Source organism: Maylandia zebra, linkage group LG10 (assembly GCF_041146795.1).
Source record: "Maylandia zebra isolate NMK-2024a linkage group LG10, Mzebra_GT3a, whole genome shotgun sequence".
NCBI lineage: Eukaryota > Metazoa > Chordata > Actinopteri > Cichliformes > Cichlidae > Maylandia > Maylandia zebra.
In genome coordinates this window covers 32,714,143-32,733,284 of record NC_135176.1, presented here as the reverse complement: position 1 = coordinate 32,733,284, position 19,142 = coordinate 32,714,143, and the positions used below count along the sequence as shown (strand labels likewise).

The window sequence follows — 19,142 nt, the reverse complement described above, 5'->3', positions numbered from 1 at the left end:
AGCTGAGAAGAAGAAAAACGAGAGATATGATATTAGGAAATGACTTGCCGTGGGAGCTTTTACTATTGTAATATGTAAAATAAGATGTGAATAATTTGTGCATAGTGCTTGTATTATGTGTATTTGTGAATTTTGATATTTAAATAAAGTGATTTAAAAAAAAAAAAAAAAAAACTAGGGTGGCAACGTCACCTGAGTTTATCCCTTCCCTTCTGCTTGTAGCCCGTGTGTTTAAGCTGTGTGCTTCCTGAAGTCCACAATAATCTCCACTGTCTTCTGGGCATTCAGCACCAGGTTGTTGTGGCTGCACCAGGACACCAGACGTTCAACCTGGTATGGTACGGAGTAAGAAAATTCAAAGTACGAATGCGGAGAGATGGAGCAGGTCATATTGTTTCCATCCCTAACTCCATCTCTCTGGGCCCTTTTAATGGGCGTGTCATATATCCTGGACAGGCAAACAGATGTTTTGTCTGCCAAGCTCTAGACCATCAAGTAAGAGACCGTCCTACCTTTAAGTGCTGGAAATGCGAGGAGTTGGGTCATAAAGCTAAAGAATGCCAAAATGACAGCGAGTGTTCCCTGTGCGGACTGAAGGGACACACCTTCTTTAAATGTCCCAAATCCTTCGCCAATATAACTAAAGCTTCCCAGCAGCCCTCCACGAGTGCTTTTCGAACGAACCTTCCAACCACTTCAGTGCTGCCAGTAGCTTCAAATCCAGCCCCGCTACAAGAAAGGCTTACATATGGAAATGTGTCCCTAATAAATCCATTGGCTGTCCCTGATGCTGCTTCAGGACAAGAACCCAGTAATCGTACCACAACAAATCTTCCAGGAGTAACAGAGCCGCAGACAGACAATAACAACATAGAGGATTTGATGCTCTCAAGACAACTTGAAGAAATAACAGTAAAAAGTGGAGAAGAACCAGGAGACCAATCCTTCTCACAAACCTCTGATGTGGAATGTGAGAGCGATGACAAGCGAAGGGAAAGAGAGGAAGAAAATTCATCAGAAAGCTACCTAAGTGCAAGTGATAGTGAAGAATCACCCATTTTGACTCCTGTGGAGATTTCTCCTACGGATGATCCAGCAAGACAAGATGTGGATCCACAAACAGGGATTTTTCTTAACAAACAGCATCCTGCGATGGAGAAATTTGTCAATGAAACAACGAAAGGAGGAAGGAAAAGAAGTGTCTCGATGGCGTCTTATAGCAGAGATAAGAGAAAAGACGATCGATCCAGCCCTCCGCAAGGTAATATTGAATCTACAATGTTCCCTCCCTCTACCGAATAACCTCCTATTACATAAATAGGAGTACTCTTAAAATAATAACGTGGAATGTTAGAGGGTTACAATCAGAAAGACTAAGAAAAAGGAAAGTTGAAAATTTATTAAAGCTAAATTATGATATTCTCTGTCTACAAGAGATGAGACTGAAAAGTGACAATGATATATCTGCACTAACTCAAATGTGGTGTCCGGGGCACTCAATAATTAGTTAAAACCCATATAGTATCTAAACTTCTCTTCCTTGCCACGGTTTTTCCTCCTCAGAAATCACTTTTACTTTTAAACAAATTGTGTGTTAAATTAATATGGGGAACAAACCGTGAGGTAACAAAACGAACCTTAATGTATAAAGGCAAAGAGTGTGGTGGATTGGGTGCGCCAGATCTCCGTATCACTTTGAGAATTCCTTTTATTAAAAATGTTTTTAGCGCTCTTAATAGGGGAACTCCGTGGATTAGAGGTAACGAAGCACAATGGGGAAAACTAAAAGGTAGGGCTAGATCCAATATACCTTATTATAAGCTCCTTTTTGGTGACACTACGGAACAGTGGAAAGACTTGAGCATTAACTGGACACAAGTATGCACTAAACAAGTATACAATATAATTAATAGTAAAAATAAAGGACAGATAAAATATAAGGGCGTGGGCGTAGAAGAATACCTGTTAGTAGTTTTAAAAAAAAAAAAAAAAAGAGAGCGGTGGTGCAGTGGAGCTGTTATGTTACCACCAAAGAATGTCCAATGCCACGATGTGTCGAAGATGAAACCCTTGAACATTTACTGTTATCCTGTTATAGAACAGTAGAAATCAGACAACAGATGACTAAAATGGGTTTTGAAATTGATAACATACAAGCTATAAAATATGGTCTGTTTAAAGAAAAAATGTATGACAGTAAAAGACGCCTCTTTTGGCTTATTATGTGTGTCATTAACACCCACATTTGGAAAACTAGAGCCAAGGTGGTCATTGAGCAAAAAATGATAGATAGTGTTGCTGTGTGCAAAAATATCCTTACAGACCTGAGAAGGAGGAAGACTTTAGAACAAAAGAAGAAGGAGCTAGTACGGGTGCAGCGACAGGCAGTGCCTCAGCCGGCCTGGACACCGGAGCAGGGACCAGGTGGACCTCAGCCTCCCCCACCCGAAGCACTGAAACAGGTGCAGGGGAATGCTGGGCCTGAGCTGCACTGGGAGCAGGAACACAACGGGGTGAAGGAGCAGGCTCAGCAAACAGACTCATCTAAAAATGCTTGTTAGCTTCCTACCACCACCACCACCACGTCTAGCAGTCTCAGTCTTTGATTTAACAGTTTTCAGTCTCAGACTTTGTGGCCAGGTTTAGAAAAAAAACAGACTTGGCAAAAGTGGGCTTTAGCTTATTTCCACCACGATGAACAGTATTAGGACTAAAAATCTCAGAGGAATGCATATTGTCATTAACTAGCTCGTGAGGCGCTAACCAAAACTGGCCTTCCAATCCAAATCATCATCGCGAGAAGAGATCCCGAAGGTGTCTGAGGTGAGATTATAGTCCTTTCTGTTTATTGGCTCAGGAGTGTGGGCAAGGTAGTCATTTCAACTCACCACCACAAGTTGCTCAGAATTGTCCATATGACGGTGGCGTGGGCGCCGCTTTCCTCGGGAGGAGCAACGCTGTGGCTCCAGCAAGAAATGTGTGTCTGAAGTTAAACGAAGACCTCCCACTTGTAGTGTAGGTAGCACAAGTGCAGGCGAAGCAGCAGGTGAAGCAGCATGGCAACTCTGGGGACCCCCCCCAGAGCTAAACGAGTCCCATGAAAAAATGTGCCCGTAGTCGGGGGTGAGCCATGGCCTCCACCGGAGCTCCTCCTCTAGCTGGGAGAGAGCTACCTGCCGGCGCTTGTGCAGTTCAACATCTGCTGGGTCCATGTTCTGGTCGCAATCTTCTGTCAAGTGTCGCTGTGTGCAGGCAGGAGTAGTGGACCCAAAGTGCAGACTCACAGCAGGCAAAAGTGTACTTCAAACTGAGCTTTTATTGCTGGATGGCAAAACATAACAGAAATGCAAATAAACTTATAAACAAGCAGGCAGCCCACACAGCATAAATGAGGGTAGATCATGACACCGACAAACTGAAACACAGGGCTTAAATACACAGAGGGAGCAATCAGGGAATGGACAACAGGAGGGAAACACAGCTGGGGCAAATCAGGCCTAACGAAACTGGGTAAGCAAAACCAGATACATTAACATGAGACATGGACCTTCAAAATAAAACAGGAAACATAACACAGACTGAACTTACAGACACAGACTCACAGGCAGGCACTACAACAGAGGGAACAGAGACGTGGGACCAGGGCAGACAGACACTGACTGGACACGGGGATATAGCAGACAGGGGAGACAGCAACTAAGGATTACACAGAGACATAAACCATAAGACATGACTCTAACAAAGAAACCAAAGACTAGAAATGATAAATAATATAATAAACTCAAAAACCCTGGGTCAACGACCCAGGCATCCTAACATTAACCCTCGGTTAATGTGGTGATAGTACTATGAGCGGGGCCCTGGGTACGTCACTTAATTTTACTGGTAAACAGGAGAAACAATAATTAACCAGTTTTAACCTTTGTACTTAGAAGTTTTAATATTGGTGGTGCCTCCACTCAGTGGAAACAGTGAGTTCTGTTTAGATAAATCCATTATTCTTAGTGAAGATTAATGTGTTAAGCCCCTTTTCACTTTTTAGTAACCGTTACCACTTATAAACTCTGTAAATAATAATTATGACACAACACAAAACTTTAAATTCAAAATGTCAAATTTAGTCAAATAAAATATGATTTAAATAAAATAAATACAATATTTCAAGTTCTAAACTGTTTCCTTACAATTAAATTGGGTGTTTTTTTCTTCACAACTCACATTCAATGTTTTAGAAAACGCATTTATCCAAATTACTCCCCTTTAAGTTCCGTTCAAATTTGTAACCTTTGTGAGCTCATATACTGAAACCGTTGCAGACCTGGTCGTTGCTTGGGCTCGTTGGGATCAGAAAACACATAAATGGCTGCTTCACTTGTTAAACAAGCAGAAAATAAAATGCCCTTGCTCAAGTCTACTCACAAATCCTTTGGGCTAACTGCGAAGGCAAGTTGAGGGGCAGGCTCGGTCTGTGACCATGCGGCCTCCACTCGGCAACGTGGTTGGAATTAGCTGCATGGCCGGGTTGCTGAGGACACTCGGACGAAACCACGGAAATCCTATCCACAGCAGAAGGGTCCAGAGAATTCCTCTCGGTCCATCATCACAGGGTAAAACAGTCCATAACAGGAACGTAGACTCTGCATCCACGGCTATTGTTGAACTATTCTCCCGTTAGCTCTGGTATACAACCTCCTCCGCTAATGTGCAGCTGCCGACTCTCACCAGCTTAGTTAGTGTTGTTTTTTTTTTTTCTTTCGCCTCACTTAGATCACACCTTACTTACATCTGATTGAACAATAGGTTTACATCAACCAATGGGATAAAAGAAAATATAAGATTGACAACCCAAAATTTACTTGTAAAACAACTTGCAGCAAATATGCCAAGTTGATCAATTACTGATTCCACTTCCTCTCTTTTAATTTCCCCAACCAAGGTTTCATAAATAACAGAATTTAATGGTTCAACCTCACTTAGAAGATTGTTAACAGCGTCACTGTTTGTAACTATGGGTGAAAACATCTCTGAACAATAGTCCCTAATAACTTGTCTTTTCCCTTCTTCTTTAAAAACTGACTTTCCATGTTTGTCCTTAATTGAGACAATGAAATCATTTCCACGTTTCTTTTGATTATTTAGAATCATATAGTTGTTATTCCCATAAAATTCAGTACATCTCAAGATATTAAATAAAACTTCTCTATTGACTCGATCAGTACTCTCCTTAAGAGATATCATTTGATTTTCCTCCTCTCCTTGTTTCTCCTTCTTATTTCTTATATATATATATATCTACTTACTTCTTCATTGTATTTCATATTCTTAGCATGATTTAATTCTCTCGCTTTAAATATAAAAAATTTACACATGCGTCGTTCAAGAAGTTCCCGAAGTTCCAAGAAAGAGGCAGTAAAAATCTTACGATGTAATATTTTCTTAATTTCAGATTTAACTTCAGACACAAGCAGCCCGTCTGCTAACAAAGATGTATTCAGTTTCCAATAGTTCAAAAATTCATGGGAGCAACAGGAAATTTGAACCAACAATTTACTTTCTCGCCGCGATTCTCTAAACTCAACATTGGATATCCTGTCAGTCGCTTCAGTAACAATATTAAAATCTCCACATAAAATAATATTAAAACCAATCTCTAACAAATACATTTTTTTCAGCAATTGCATCTTTTTCGTTCGATCGGGTGCATTATATACATTAATAAAACGCAGCTTTTTCTGATTTTCATCTTTTTCATCGTATCATACCTTCATTTTTTCTTCCAGATTGATTTTATTATATATTTGTTTTGAGTTTAATTGTAAAAGATTTAAACCACACACTGATCTACAAAATCCCCGAACACAAGTTTAAAGTATGACACTCCCGTTCGGGCTCTCCCTTTCATGTTTTCCCCTTGGATCCAGTGGGTGCTTCGCTCTAATGCGCTATATATATTTTTCAAAAAGGGAATCATCAAAATGATACCCCAAAATGAGATCTGGTGCTCCTAATCCTCCATTTTCTTTGCCTTTGTACATTAATTTCCTTTGTGTTACTTCGCGGTTTGTCCACCAAATCAATTTAGTACACAATTTACTTAATTTAATAACAGTTTTCTGAGGAGGGGGAAAGACAGTAGCTAGGAAAAGTAACTTTGAGACTACATATGTTTTTACAATATTCACACGCACTTTATAGTTTGTATTTTTGTTGTCCCATTCAGCTATTTTATTCTCTATTTCACTCTCTTTCTTTTTCCAATTCAAAAGACATGGATCATTTTTAGTAATCCAGGATCCTCCAGCAGCCACCAGGCCCAGGCTCTTCCAGCAGCCACTAGGCCCAGGATCCTACTGCTCCACCAGGCCCAGGCTCTTCCAGCAGCCACTAGGCCCAGGATCCTCCAGCAGCCACCAGGCCCAGGCTCTTCCAGCAGCCACTAGGCCCAGGATCCTACTGCTCCACCAGGCCCAGGATCCTCCAGCAGCCACTGGGCCCAGGATCCTCTAGCAAGGCACCAACAAGTAAATCAACAGTGACAAGACGGTGAACGGAGCGAGCAAGACAACAAGCTCAATGGGGCCTAAGAGAACACCGAACGCCGATGAAATTGAGGACATCAAAAAGTCATTGGACTTTCTAACTGAGGAAACATCGGCTATCAAGCTACAACAGAAATATATCCTAGACTTAGTCGAGGAAATAAGGTCGCTACGTAGCCAGAATGCAGAGAAGGAGAAACGGATCGTCTATCTGGAGAGCAGGGTCGCGGACCTGGAGCAATATACCAGAATGAACGACGTGATCATCACAGGGCTGTACATAAAACCCCGGTCATATGCTCGGGCTGTGACTGCTGGCAGTAAAGAGGAGCAAGGAGATCTGGATGGGAGCTCTGCGGAGCAACAAGTAGCTGGTTTCTTGCAGTCGAAAGGGATCGACCTGGACTGTAATAACATCGAAGCATGCCACCCCTTGCCCAGGAGAAATGCTAGTGATAAACCAGCTATCATCATAAGATTTGTAAACAGGAAACACAAGAATGCACTGCTGAAGCAGGGGAGGAAACTAAAAGGATCGAACGTCTACATGAATGACCATCTAACCAAATCCAATGCTGACATAGCGAAGAAAGCACGATACCTAAAGAAACTGGGTAAAATTCAGAACACCTGGACTGCAAACTGTAAAATATTTATAAAGCTCAACGGTACACCGGAGGAAGCCAAGGTGCTGGTCATCAAATGCATCCAGGATCTGGAAAAATATTAACAGGTCACTTGACTACAAAGGCAAGGAGCGGGACAAACAATCTACAGTCATCAAAGCAGGTAATAGAAGACAACAACGGAAGCTAAAGCGTAACGTATTCAAGGATGAAACAATCAATTAATTCATTATCTGGGAATTATACATTGCTACCACAAAGGATTGCTAATCAGGAGATAAATTCACCAGTAAACACGGAATACAAAACACACTTCACAGAGTAGGACATTGATCCAGAACTGAACTTTTTTAACATCAAAAATACCTGCTACTATCATACTGAAGAACAATTCAACAAAACTGTCAAGGTCGACGGCAAAATATCTATAATCCACTTTAATAGTAGAAGTTTATATGCAAATTTTCACAAAATAAGGGAATATTTAAGCAAATTTACACATCCATTCAGTGTGATTGCAGTATCTGAAACATGGATTAATAAACAGAAAGGAGAGGACTTTGTAATAGATGGATATGAATTAAATCTTACAAATAGAAAGAATAAGAATGGCGGTGGTGTGGCCTTGTTTGTGGATAAAAATTTAAAATACAAGATGGTAGAAAAAATGACGATGGCGGTAGATAATATATTAGAGTGTGTAACAATAGAAATTAGTATGGGAAAAGAGAAAAATGTCATTGTAAGCTGTATATATAGAACACCAGGTTCTAATATTGAAATTTTTAAGGAGTGGGTAGATAAAACATTCATTAGGACAAATCAAAAAGTCATGTTCATTTGTGGGGATTTTAACATAGATCTACTAAATCCAAACAAGCAGAGAGCGACAGAGGAATTTATTAATACAATGTATAGCTTGGGACTTTTTCCAGTGATCACTAAGCCCAGCAGGATTACAGCACAGTCGGCAACCCTAATAGACAATATATTTACTAATGAAATAGAAAATAGAACCATAAGTGGTCTCCTAATTAATGACATCAGTGATCATCTACCTGTTTTTATAGTGTATAACAGCAATTACAGGAAGGTTAAACAGCAAAACACAATAAAATACAAACGAGTGAGAACAGAAGAGTCAATAAACGCATTCAAAAGTGATTTACTCAAGCAAGAATGGGAGATGCTGTATAAGGAAAAAAATATTGATAAAGCTTATGAGATTTTTTTAGGAAAATTTAAACTGTTATATAATAGTCATTGCCCAGTAAAGAAATATAGTAAAAAACAAAAATATGCAGAGTGCCCATGGATTACAAAAGGATTGCAAAATGCATGTAAGAAGAAAAATACCTTATACAGAGAATTTATAATGAACAGAAGCACAGAAGCTGAAAATAAATACAAGAAATATAAAAATAAATTAATGAGTATTTTAAGGTCATGTAAAAAGGAATACTATGAAAAATTACTGATTATGAATAAAAATAATATTAAAGGGATCTGGAAAACATTAAATACCATCATCAAAAAGGGCTTGGGGCAGGCAGACTATCCTTCGTATTTCGCAAATAATGATAGAAATATTACTAATATGAGCGATGTGGTAAATGAGTTCAATAAATTCTTTGTAAGTGTTGGGCCGGACTTGGCTGAAACAATTCCTGATATAACAGATTCTGTAGAGAAAGAAACTAGACTCATTGACCGCAATCCTCATTCAATGTTCTTAACGGTGGTGGAAGAAATGGAAATCATTGATATTGTTGGGAAATCACAAACAAAAAACTCTACAGACTCTGACGACATTGATATGGAAATCGTTAAGAGAGTGATAGAGGGCATTTCCAAACCCTTAACACACATTTGCAATTTGTCCTTACAAACTGGTACATTCCCAAAACAAATGAAAACAGCTAAAGTAACACCACTGTTTAAAAATGGTGACAGACACCAATTCACAAATTATAGGCCTGTCTCTCTACTTTCTCAATTTTCAAAAATACTGGAAAAAGTCTTTAGTAATAGACTTGACAAATTTATAGATAAACACAAAATAATAATGGATAGTCAGTATGGTTTCAGATCAAATAGATCAACATCATTGGCATTAATGGAACTGATCGAAAATATCACCAACAATATAGATAAAAGACAATGTATAGTTAGTGTATTCATTGACCTAAAAAAAGCTTTTGACACAATTAATCATGACATATTACTTGATAAACTGGAGTACTACGGCATTAGAGGAGTGGTGTTAGAATGGGTAAAGAGTTATTTGAGAGACAGGCAGCAATTTGTGAAAATTGGGGAATATCAATCAGAGTGTATGGACATTGTTTGTGGAGTTCCGCAGGGGTCAGTATTGGGACCAAAGCTGTTTATCCTCTATATCAATGATATATGCAGAACATCAGATATACTACAGTTTATTCTATTTGCAGATGATACAAATATTTTTTGTGCTGGAGAGAACTTACAGCAGCTTTTGGAAATTGATGATTAAATGATTAAACTGAAAACATGGTTTGATAGAAATAAGCTATCATTAAATTTGGAAAAAACTACATTTATGTTATTCGGAAATTGTAAAAAAGATGCAGGAGCAAAATTCTTAGTAAACAATGTTGAAATAGAGCAAGTTGCGGATACAAAATTTCTGGGTGTGATAATAGATAACAAAATCTGCTGGAAACCTCACATAAAGCATATACAAGCCAAACTGTCAAGAAGCATCTCCGTACTAAGTAAAGTTAAATATTTTTTGCCTTCCAAATCACTCCGGGTACTTTATTGTTCACTTATATTGCCATATTTGGAATACTGTGTGGAAATTTGGGGAAACACATATAAAACTGCACTTCAACCAATATGTAAAATTAAAAAAAAAGCAATCAGGATGATTAATAAAGCAGGATTTAGAGACCATACTAACATCATGTTTTTGAAATTAAAAATACTGAAGTTTATGGATCTTATAAAATATAAAACTGCAAAAATTATGTACAAGGCCAGATACAATATGTTACCAGGAAATATACAGAGGATGTTCTATGACAGAGAAGGAGACTATGAATTGAGGGGGAAATTGAATCTAAGGATTCTTAAAGCACGGTCAAAGGTTAAAACCTTTTGTGTCACTATTTATGGGGTAAAACTGTGGAATAGTTTTACTATAGATCTACAGCAATGCTCAGGAATTAGTAAGTTCATGAAAATACTTCGAAAACTGATTTTGGAAGAATATGATACCGATAAAGATGATCACCCATTGTATGTATAAAAATATCAAATTATATCCAAATTATATCAATCACGGTAGCCAAGTTTATATAGGTTCTCCTCGTGTCTCGTGTGGAATATGTGATGATGGGAATTAGGTGAATTATGTGGGATCAATAAGATGTTGAGCAGGGGTAGGAATTAATAAGTATGTTCATACTTCTTCCTACTCCTTTTCAGACCAAACATTGTTACATTATGTCAGACGATTTTGTTTTATTTCATTATATATTTTTTGTTTATCTGAACACATACGTGTGTGTGTGTATATCTACATATATATTCGTATCTGTAAATGAAAATATATGTAGTGTGTATATATTGTTTTTTGTTTTATATGTCTGAAACAAATAAAGATACAATACAATACAATACAATCCAAATACCTATATTCTTCATCTCTTTGTTAGCGTTTAAATCAATTACAGGTTCTTTTGAGTTTTGTCACGGTTTGCAAGCCGTGTGGAATTATTTAGGACCAGGACGCGGCAGCTCTGGTGCAGGTGAGTATTTATTAATGAAGGAAATACAAACAACAAAGGCACTGGGAACATGAAACTGGAACCTAAACTGGGTAAAACTAACAAAACAAACCAGAAACGAAGATGCAGGGAGGTCCGGGGAAATACACATGGAGAGCTGCAGGGAGACCGAGGGAAAACAACACAGACGAACCAGCAACGACTATGACAGAAGACACAACTTAAATACACTCAGAGAACACAGGGAGATTACACACAGGTGGGGGACACAGCTGGGAGTGATTAACGTGACGAGACTAGGGAGGCAACTGAAAACACTCACATAAGACGCAGACCTTCACAATAAAACAGGAACTTACACATGAAAGGACACAAACTAAGAAACGCGGACTAGATACAGGAACACACGGGCAGAACAGAGTAAACACTAAACAGAGGAAGAACAGAACCAAAATCACAAGAAGAGAAAACACAAAACGCTGGGTCAAAAGGACCCAAGATCATGACAAGTTTTGTCCAAACCACACTCCTTCAGTCTTTTCCTGGTTTAACTTGGCACCGGAGGCTTGTTCATATTTTGTTAACAACTCCTTGAGTATTAATAGCTCCTTTTGGTCTTTAATAATTACTGAGACATCATCCGCATAAGCAAGGGCTGTCACCTTGCATAAGTCGTTTAGGACGTATCCAGTAAAACGGCTATCACAATTGATTATCTTGAGTAACGGATTTATTGCTAAAACATATAGAGCTGCACTTTTCACAATGATAAAGTCTCCCACGGCAAACCGTTACATAATATCATATTTCTAGTTTTCCTCCTCAGGTCCACTATAATGTGTTTACATACTACAGAGCCACTTATCTTTGTCTTATAACCTCTTTAGCCCTTCTTTTCCATATGTGTACATTTATAATGCACATCACCAACCAAGACTATCTTCTTTTATTTTCACTCATCTTTCTCTAAATATACCATATCTTACTGCTTTTATGCTGTTTTTTTTTTTATATCAAAACCTAATTTTTCCACATTCTGTCGTATTTCCACTGTTCTATAACAGTGTATTAGCAGGTGATCCAAGGTTTCACCATCCTCACACATATCCATAGGGCATTTCTTAGTCGTCACAAAACAACTCCACCTTATAACACCTCTTACAGGGAGACGCCGACCGAAATTAACTCCACTCTCTACATTTATTTGTTCAGTCAACCTTCCATTAACTTTGATCTGAACACATGATTTTTTGTATAATACTTTAATCCTGATCCTGCCGATACTACTCTACGGATCCAAAACGTGGACGGTGCTCAAAGCGGACCTCAACAAACTCAGTTTTCCAGATGTGCTGCCTTCGGCAGATAGTATCACTTCGAGACTGCCTTCGAAAAGAGGGCATCGGATGGAGATCCGACAACCAACCGCCAATCGAGGGGAAAATTCATAAATGCCGATTGCGATGGTTTGGCCATGTGTGTAGAATGGATGTGAGCAGACTACCACATCAACTCCTCTGGCGTAAACGACCCACCCAGTGGAGAATCCACCGAATGACACCGAAGAAAACATGGGTAAAACAGGTCAAAGATGACAGGGATCGCAGAATAAATCTCGACGAGGCCAGGACAATCGCCAACGATCGCTATGCATGGTGTTACGTTCTGGTCCCGGCAAGTAAATAAACGTAACAAATAGTTGCCCCACTCACTTCCCACCCACGCACAAACCCCAACAACGACACCTTTTTAAAGTATTTAAGCAGCCATTTATTTTCATCAGCAGTGAGCAATGCCAAAACAATAAACAAAACTCCCTATAAAACAATCCCTAGTCTTCCCTACACCAAAATAAAAAGAAGCCAAAACAAAAGACAAGTCACTTACCTAACTATCTAACGAAAAACAGGAGAAAACTTGTTCAACAAAAGAAAACGGCTTCTCACGCCTACTAGGCTGCGACAGTGAAAGTTATACAGCAAAGGAACAAAAAAAGTGACCGCCACTGGTTAACTTATTTACAATTATTTACATGGCAAGGCTAGAGGTACACGTGAATACTCCAGCCTGCACTACAATGACACAACACACAACTCTGTGACCGAGTCAACGGAGTTCCAAACAGCACTCCCAGGTGACTGTCATCCGGACGTTAAGTACTGGAGGTGGTCCATCAATTATCCAGTCGGAAGGTGTGTAGAGACTCCACCCAGATACCTAGCAGCCACGCCCAGGTGTCCACCTCCTAGGAGAGAAAAAAGGGAAAATACCGCCACCATCCTCCGGTGGGAGGCACAACACCAACAAGCACATCACTGGGTCATAACAGTTTCCCCCACCCAAAAAAAATCAAACATCCAACCCCACACAAAGATGTTTGATTTACGACCTAGAGAGGGCATCAGCCATAACATTCTCTAAGCTCTTATATATCGGATCTCAATGTTGAAATCCTGTAGGAGTAAGGACCAACGCATGAGGCGCTGGTTGCTGTTTTAGAAATGTTCTAGAAAAGAAACAGACTGGGTGGTCAATGCCATTTTCATCCTCCTGCACGAGCACTGCACCCGCCCCCAAAACACTGGCGTCCACCTCTGAATCCTTGTCTTTTTCTAGCAGGTGGCCTGGTTTCAGCATTTTGCTGCTGACTGTCCTGAAAAGTGAATCTACTTGGGTCTGATTGCATGGTGGCTTCAGCGACCCTTGTGGTTTGAATATTTGTTCTTCTCGTCCCCTTGGGCTGCCTCCTATTCTGCTGCTGCTGTTGCTGGGATCCACTCGCACCTCTCCTCTGCCTAAATGTCTTTACACTGACGGTTTGAACAGCCTTTGATGTGGCACGATCGAAACCACTGTTATCTGTAAGTGGTATATCGACTACTTCTGGCGACGGAAAAACTGTGCCGCCAGCTAGGTCGTTTCCCAAGATGATGTCAATACCTGCAACTGGTAACTGGGGTCGCACCCCAAGCTTAACCTCACCAGACAAAAACTGAGACGAAAGCTGCACCAAGTGTAAAGGAACCCGTATTACACACATCCTAACTCCCCAGGCTAACACATCCGCCCCACAACAGGATTGAGCTGAAAACGGTAAGACCCCCTCACGAATGAGCGACTGTTTCGCACCAGTGTCTCGCAAAATACGGACAGGAGTCCGCCGATCTTCTCCTATCAAGGAAACAAAACCGTTTGACACAAACGGCTTAAACTCCTTATCTACTTTATCAATTTCGGGTGCCATCACCTCCCCCCAAGTAGGAGAGTTTGTCTGTAGAAGGTTTATTGGGGAAGGAGATGTACCCTCCCTGGTCATTTCTTTTCTCTTCAGAGCAGGGCAAACCGCAATAAGGTGTCCCTGCTCATGGCAAAAAAAACACACGCGGTTCTCAACGGATGAGGGGATGGCACGGCGGGTGCCCCTTGGAGACCATCGGGGCGGGCCACCGGAAGACGGAAAACTGTGAGCAGGAGCCGAAAACACCACTTTATGTGTCAACACAAACTCATCAGCCCGTATAGCAGCAGCGGCGAGAGTCGTAACCTTCTGTTCGTTTAAGTAGGTTACCACAGTGTCTGGTAGTTGATTTTTAAACTCTTCTAACGTCACCAACTCACGCAGGTCTTCCAAGGTTTTTACTTCTGTAGCATGACACCACTTATCAAACAGAGTTTTCTTTTCTCTGGCAAACTCCACATAGGTCTGGTTGGCGGATTTTTTCCCATCCCTAAATCTCTGCCTGTAAGCCTCTGGCACAAGCTCGTAAGCGCGCAGGACAGCAGCCTTCACCGTATCATAGTCAAAACTGTCCTCCAGAGAAAGAGCGGTGCATACCTCTTGAGCTTTCCCCACCAATCTACATTGGAGTAAAAGAGACCACACATCCTTTGGCCAGTGCAGCGCACCTGCGATACGTTCAAACACTGTGAAATACGAATCCACCTCAGTTTCCCGAAACGCCGGCACCATTTTGATGTGTTTACTCACATCAAAGCCACCACCTGGCATCGGGGCCGGTGGCTGCGGAGATGGCGACTGCGGGGATGATGACTCCGGGGAGGGTACCTGCGGGGATGATGACTCCGGGGAGGGTACCTGCGGGGATGGTGACTGCGGGGCTAACCGAGGTACAGGAGGGCTGGCAGACACAGAGGCTCCCCTCTCTACCTCCAGAGCCCTGATCCTCAAGTGCATAGCGTCCACCTCCAACTGCTGTTTCTTTAGCTCCACCTCCTTAATGCGCAGCGTTAACCGCAGCTCCTCCACAGAAGGGCTAGGTGGAAAAGGGAGATTTTTCAGTGGGGCAGAAACACCAGCAACAGCCCCCAGCTCAACCCCCCCTGCAGGACCCGGCTCACCAAACAACCCCCTGTCCGTCAACTGGACACACAGGAGCTCCCTAAGCTCTTTCTTCTTCGCAGTCAACGGCACAGTCACATCAAAGAATTCAGCAACAAGCAAGAGGTCAGCCTTTTTACACCTGTCCAACTTCTCCGCAGACGGGCTCAGAGTGAAGTCCTCCAACTTAAACTCCATCCTAACACACACACACACACACCCCCCCACACAAGAAAAAACCGCCAACCAAGAAAACAAGCCACAAAAAGAACACAAAAGAGACGAGCCCCCAATATGTTACGTTCTGGTCCCGGCAAGTAAATAAACGTAACAAATAGTTGCCCCACTCACTTCCCACCCACGCACAAACCCCAACAACGACACCTTTTTAAAGTATTTAAGCAGCCATTTATTTTCATCAGCAGTGAGCAATGCCAAAACAATAAACAAAACTCCCTATAAAACAATCCCTAGTCTTCCCTACACCAAAATAAAAAGAAGCCAAAACAAAAGACAAGTCACTTACCTAACTATCTAACGAAAAACAGGAGAAAACTTGTTCAACAAAAGAAAACGGCTTCTCACGCCTACTAGGCTGCGACAGTGAAAGTTATACAGCAAAGGAACAAAAAAAGTGACCGCCACTGGTTAACTTATTTACAATTATTTACATGGCAAGGCTAGAGGTACACGTGAATACTCCAGCCTGCACTACAATGACACAACACACAACTCTGTGACCGAGTCAACGGAGTTCCAAACAGCACTCCCAGGTGACTGTCATCCGGACGTTAAGTACTGGAGGTGGTCCATCAATTATCCAGTCGGAAGGTGTGTAGAGACTCCACCCAGATACCTAGCAGCCACGCCCAGGTGTCCACCTCCTAGGAGAGAAAAAAGGGAAAATACCGCCACCATCCTCCGGTGGGAGGCACAACACCAACAAGCACATCACTGGGTCATAACAATGGCAACGAGTTGTGAAGGAAATTTGACAACCATTGGCACCCACAGCAGCGTATGGGCTTAGGAGTCGATCCAGACCCAACGCCGGGTAGGGATCAAAGAAGAAGAAGAAAGAAGGAGCATTTGCTTTCATTTTGACATTCTTTTGCTTCTGGACCCAATCCTCCGCACTTCCAACACTTAAAGGTGGGGCAATCTCTCACTTGATGGTCTTGCGCTTGACAAATGAAACACCTATTTACTTGTCTGGGATATATAATTCGTCCATGGTAGGGTCCTAGTGAAATTGACCTAGGTATGACAACCATATTGCCAGCTTCATCTCTCCTCATCTGCACCTTAAATTTCCTCACTCCATACCAAAGGCCAAACTTATCGACTGGTTTAACAGGTGGTTGTAGGATTTCACAATATCTTTGCAGATATAGTTCAATATCTTGGTCTGAGACTCTTCCTGTACCATCCTGTACCCCAATTTCTATGTATTTATGCCAAGTCGTCGTGTTTCAGGTTTCTCATGACAGGTTTCCATCTCCCTGTTTGTGTTCATGTTTTTTATGTTTTGCTTTAGTTCTCCCAGTTTAGGTTATTGCTTAGTTTCACACTTGCCCTTTTGATACTGTTTAAACCAGCCTTAATAAACGGCTCACATTCTGTTAAAATGAAGTTTTGTTTTCGTGTGTCTGCACTTGGGTCCACCTCATCACTCCACACAGTCTGCTTCTGCAGATTGTGACTGTTCAGTCATTAAAGAAGTTAAAGAACTATTTGTTGCAAAGCAGAAAAGATGAGAAACATGCCCAGCATTATTCCTCTTAATCACACAGAGGCAGTCCACTAAAGTAGTATTATTCAGTACAGACACTGTAAAATCATGTTGCCACGCCACTGACCTGTATATGAAGTAATAGTTGTTTTTATATTAAAGTTCCTGAATTCATACAAACACTTCCTTTATTATGCCGACTCAGCAAAGAGCATCATGTACCCCAATTTCACGAGTGGAGAATAGATTTGTAGTCAATCACATCAATATGGTGACATCCATCCTGTTGGAGGCATGTTTAGAGTGGATCCTGTAAAATGCTGCCATTCATGTCAATATGCTCTGTTTACAATGTCCACTGGCATATCTTTAAATGTGCTACTAGAAAATACACAAAGCATAAAATACATGAAAAACTACTTTATTTTCTGCTCCCTTCTTCTTCCTATTCTCTGTCTTCATCCTGCTCTCTCCCTTATTCTCTCTCAGTCTTTGTGCCGTCACCCCAAAAAAGAGAAATGTTACAGTGTATAGAAGACATAAACTGATCCAGTTAGCAACAATATTTAAACTGAATACTGGCTACTGCTGGACACTGACAGGTAACATCAGTTTGACTTCCTATCACCTGGATCTGGAGCTGTATTGTAAACAAACACTGAAGCCCAATTTGACCAGAATAGGAACAGAATTTTTTAACAAACTAAAATGATAAAGTATATCAGCTTCTTAACTGGCAACTCACAATATCCCAGCAAACTAGTGGATTAGAAGGTTCAAATTAGCCAATAATCTCTAGTGATTTCAGCTACATTAGTTAATATTTTTGATGCTATTTAGAGAACAAATACTAATTAGCAGACTCTTTATAAGTCACAGTAATGTTCCAGCATTCCATTTTGTCATTAATAAAAAAGTTGGGAAAATAATACATTTGAAGATAATTCCAGAAAATAATACAAAAATACACTCACTACTATTACTATTGTTATTTTTAGGGGTGCTGTGATGAAATTTGGGGTGGTTGATTTCTAAAAGGGTCTAAACTCAACTATGGTTAATAATGGTTAATAATCTGTGTACTACCAATATAACTGAAATAACTTCACCATCTGCTAGGCTAGGTAAGTTCAGGTTAAAGAAATTGACCAACACACGAAAGCAGGATACATAAAAGGACATAAAAGGAAGTTAAACATTATCTGTGTCAGCAGAGGAGTGGTAGAAATCTAAACTAAACACAAAATAGATCAAATAGCTGATGACTCCTTCTTAGAAGTTATTCTAAGACGTATTTAAGCATTGCTACTTAAAGCTTCACCCATACAGGAAAGCTGAAACAGAAAGTTGTTCTGGAGTTCTTACACATCTCACACGGTGAAAAGCAAGTGACCACTGAAGTTGGTGTCATGATTAACACCATCAAAAATCCTGGCATGAGCCCAGAGACGCAAAGACACCTGATCTCCAGGTTCTAGAAGCAGTGAGGTACCACAAGAAGTGCTCACAGTACCAGATGCCTGCAGTTCAAATGCAAGAAAAATGTGTTCTCCATTCCTGAACAACACACCAGCTATAGGATGAGATTTGTATGCATGTCCATGTAGGTGCCACTCAAAGTGGTAGGCTCCTCTCACTGGAGCAATGAAGATACCTGTTCAATAGAAAATGAACTGTTAGAGCATCTACAACAGATCAGATTGACATCAACACTTCAGGAACAAGATACACATTATTATTACCTGTTTGTGGGTTGTAGGCGTTTCCAATGTTTGTGATGACACGTCTGAAGACTAAAGTAATCTGTACATTAAAGGGTCCAGTATATCCATAGCCACCCTCCAACAGAGATGCTGAGAAAGCCACTTGTTTGACTGAGAGAGAAGGAAGGTGGATTGTTTTAAACTTTTGTTTTTGATTTAAACATTTTTCCTTCAATTGAGGATTTCTTTTTCATAGTTTAATGTTTTCTTTGTTAACACAGTGCAATGGGACTATTGTTTTTTTTTTTCTGAGAATCAAAAACAATTTGCTGACATAAATGTTTTTGTTATGCAGTGATGTAGTCATGTCATGGTTGGTGCCTATTCACCAGCTAAATTTAATTAGATTAAGTGTTGGGTACTAAATATGATG

The 19,142-nt window shown here is 40.6% G+C and overlaps 1 protein-coding gene across 1 annotated transcript; it reads right to left on the bottom strand.

Moving 5' to 3' along the window:
• Positions 1–12,940: 12,940 nt before the first annotated feature.
• LOC112435382 (uncharacterized) lies at positions 12,941–15,903 on the bottom strand. Its single transcript, XM_076889460.1, has 2 exons — positions 15,032–15,903; positions 12,941–15,001 (listed from the first exon to the last, which is right to left on the bottom strand). Exons 1-2 carry the CDS (start codon positions 15,470–15,472, stop codon positions 13,478–13,480), a joined length of 1,965 nt encoding a protein of 654 aa, XP_076745575.1. The 5' UTR covers positions 15,473–15,903; the 3' UTR covers positions 12,941–13,477.
• Positions 15,904–19,142: the final 3,239 nt, after the last annotated feature.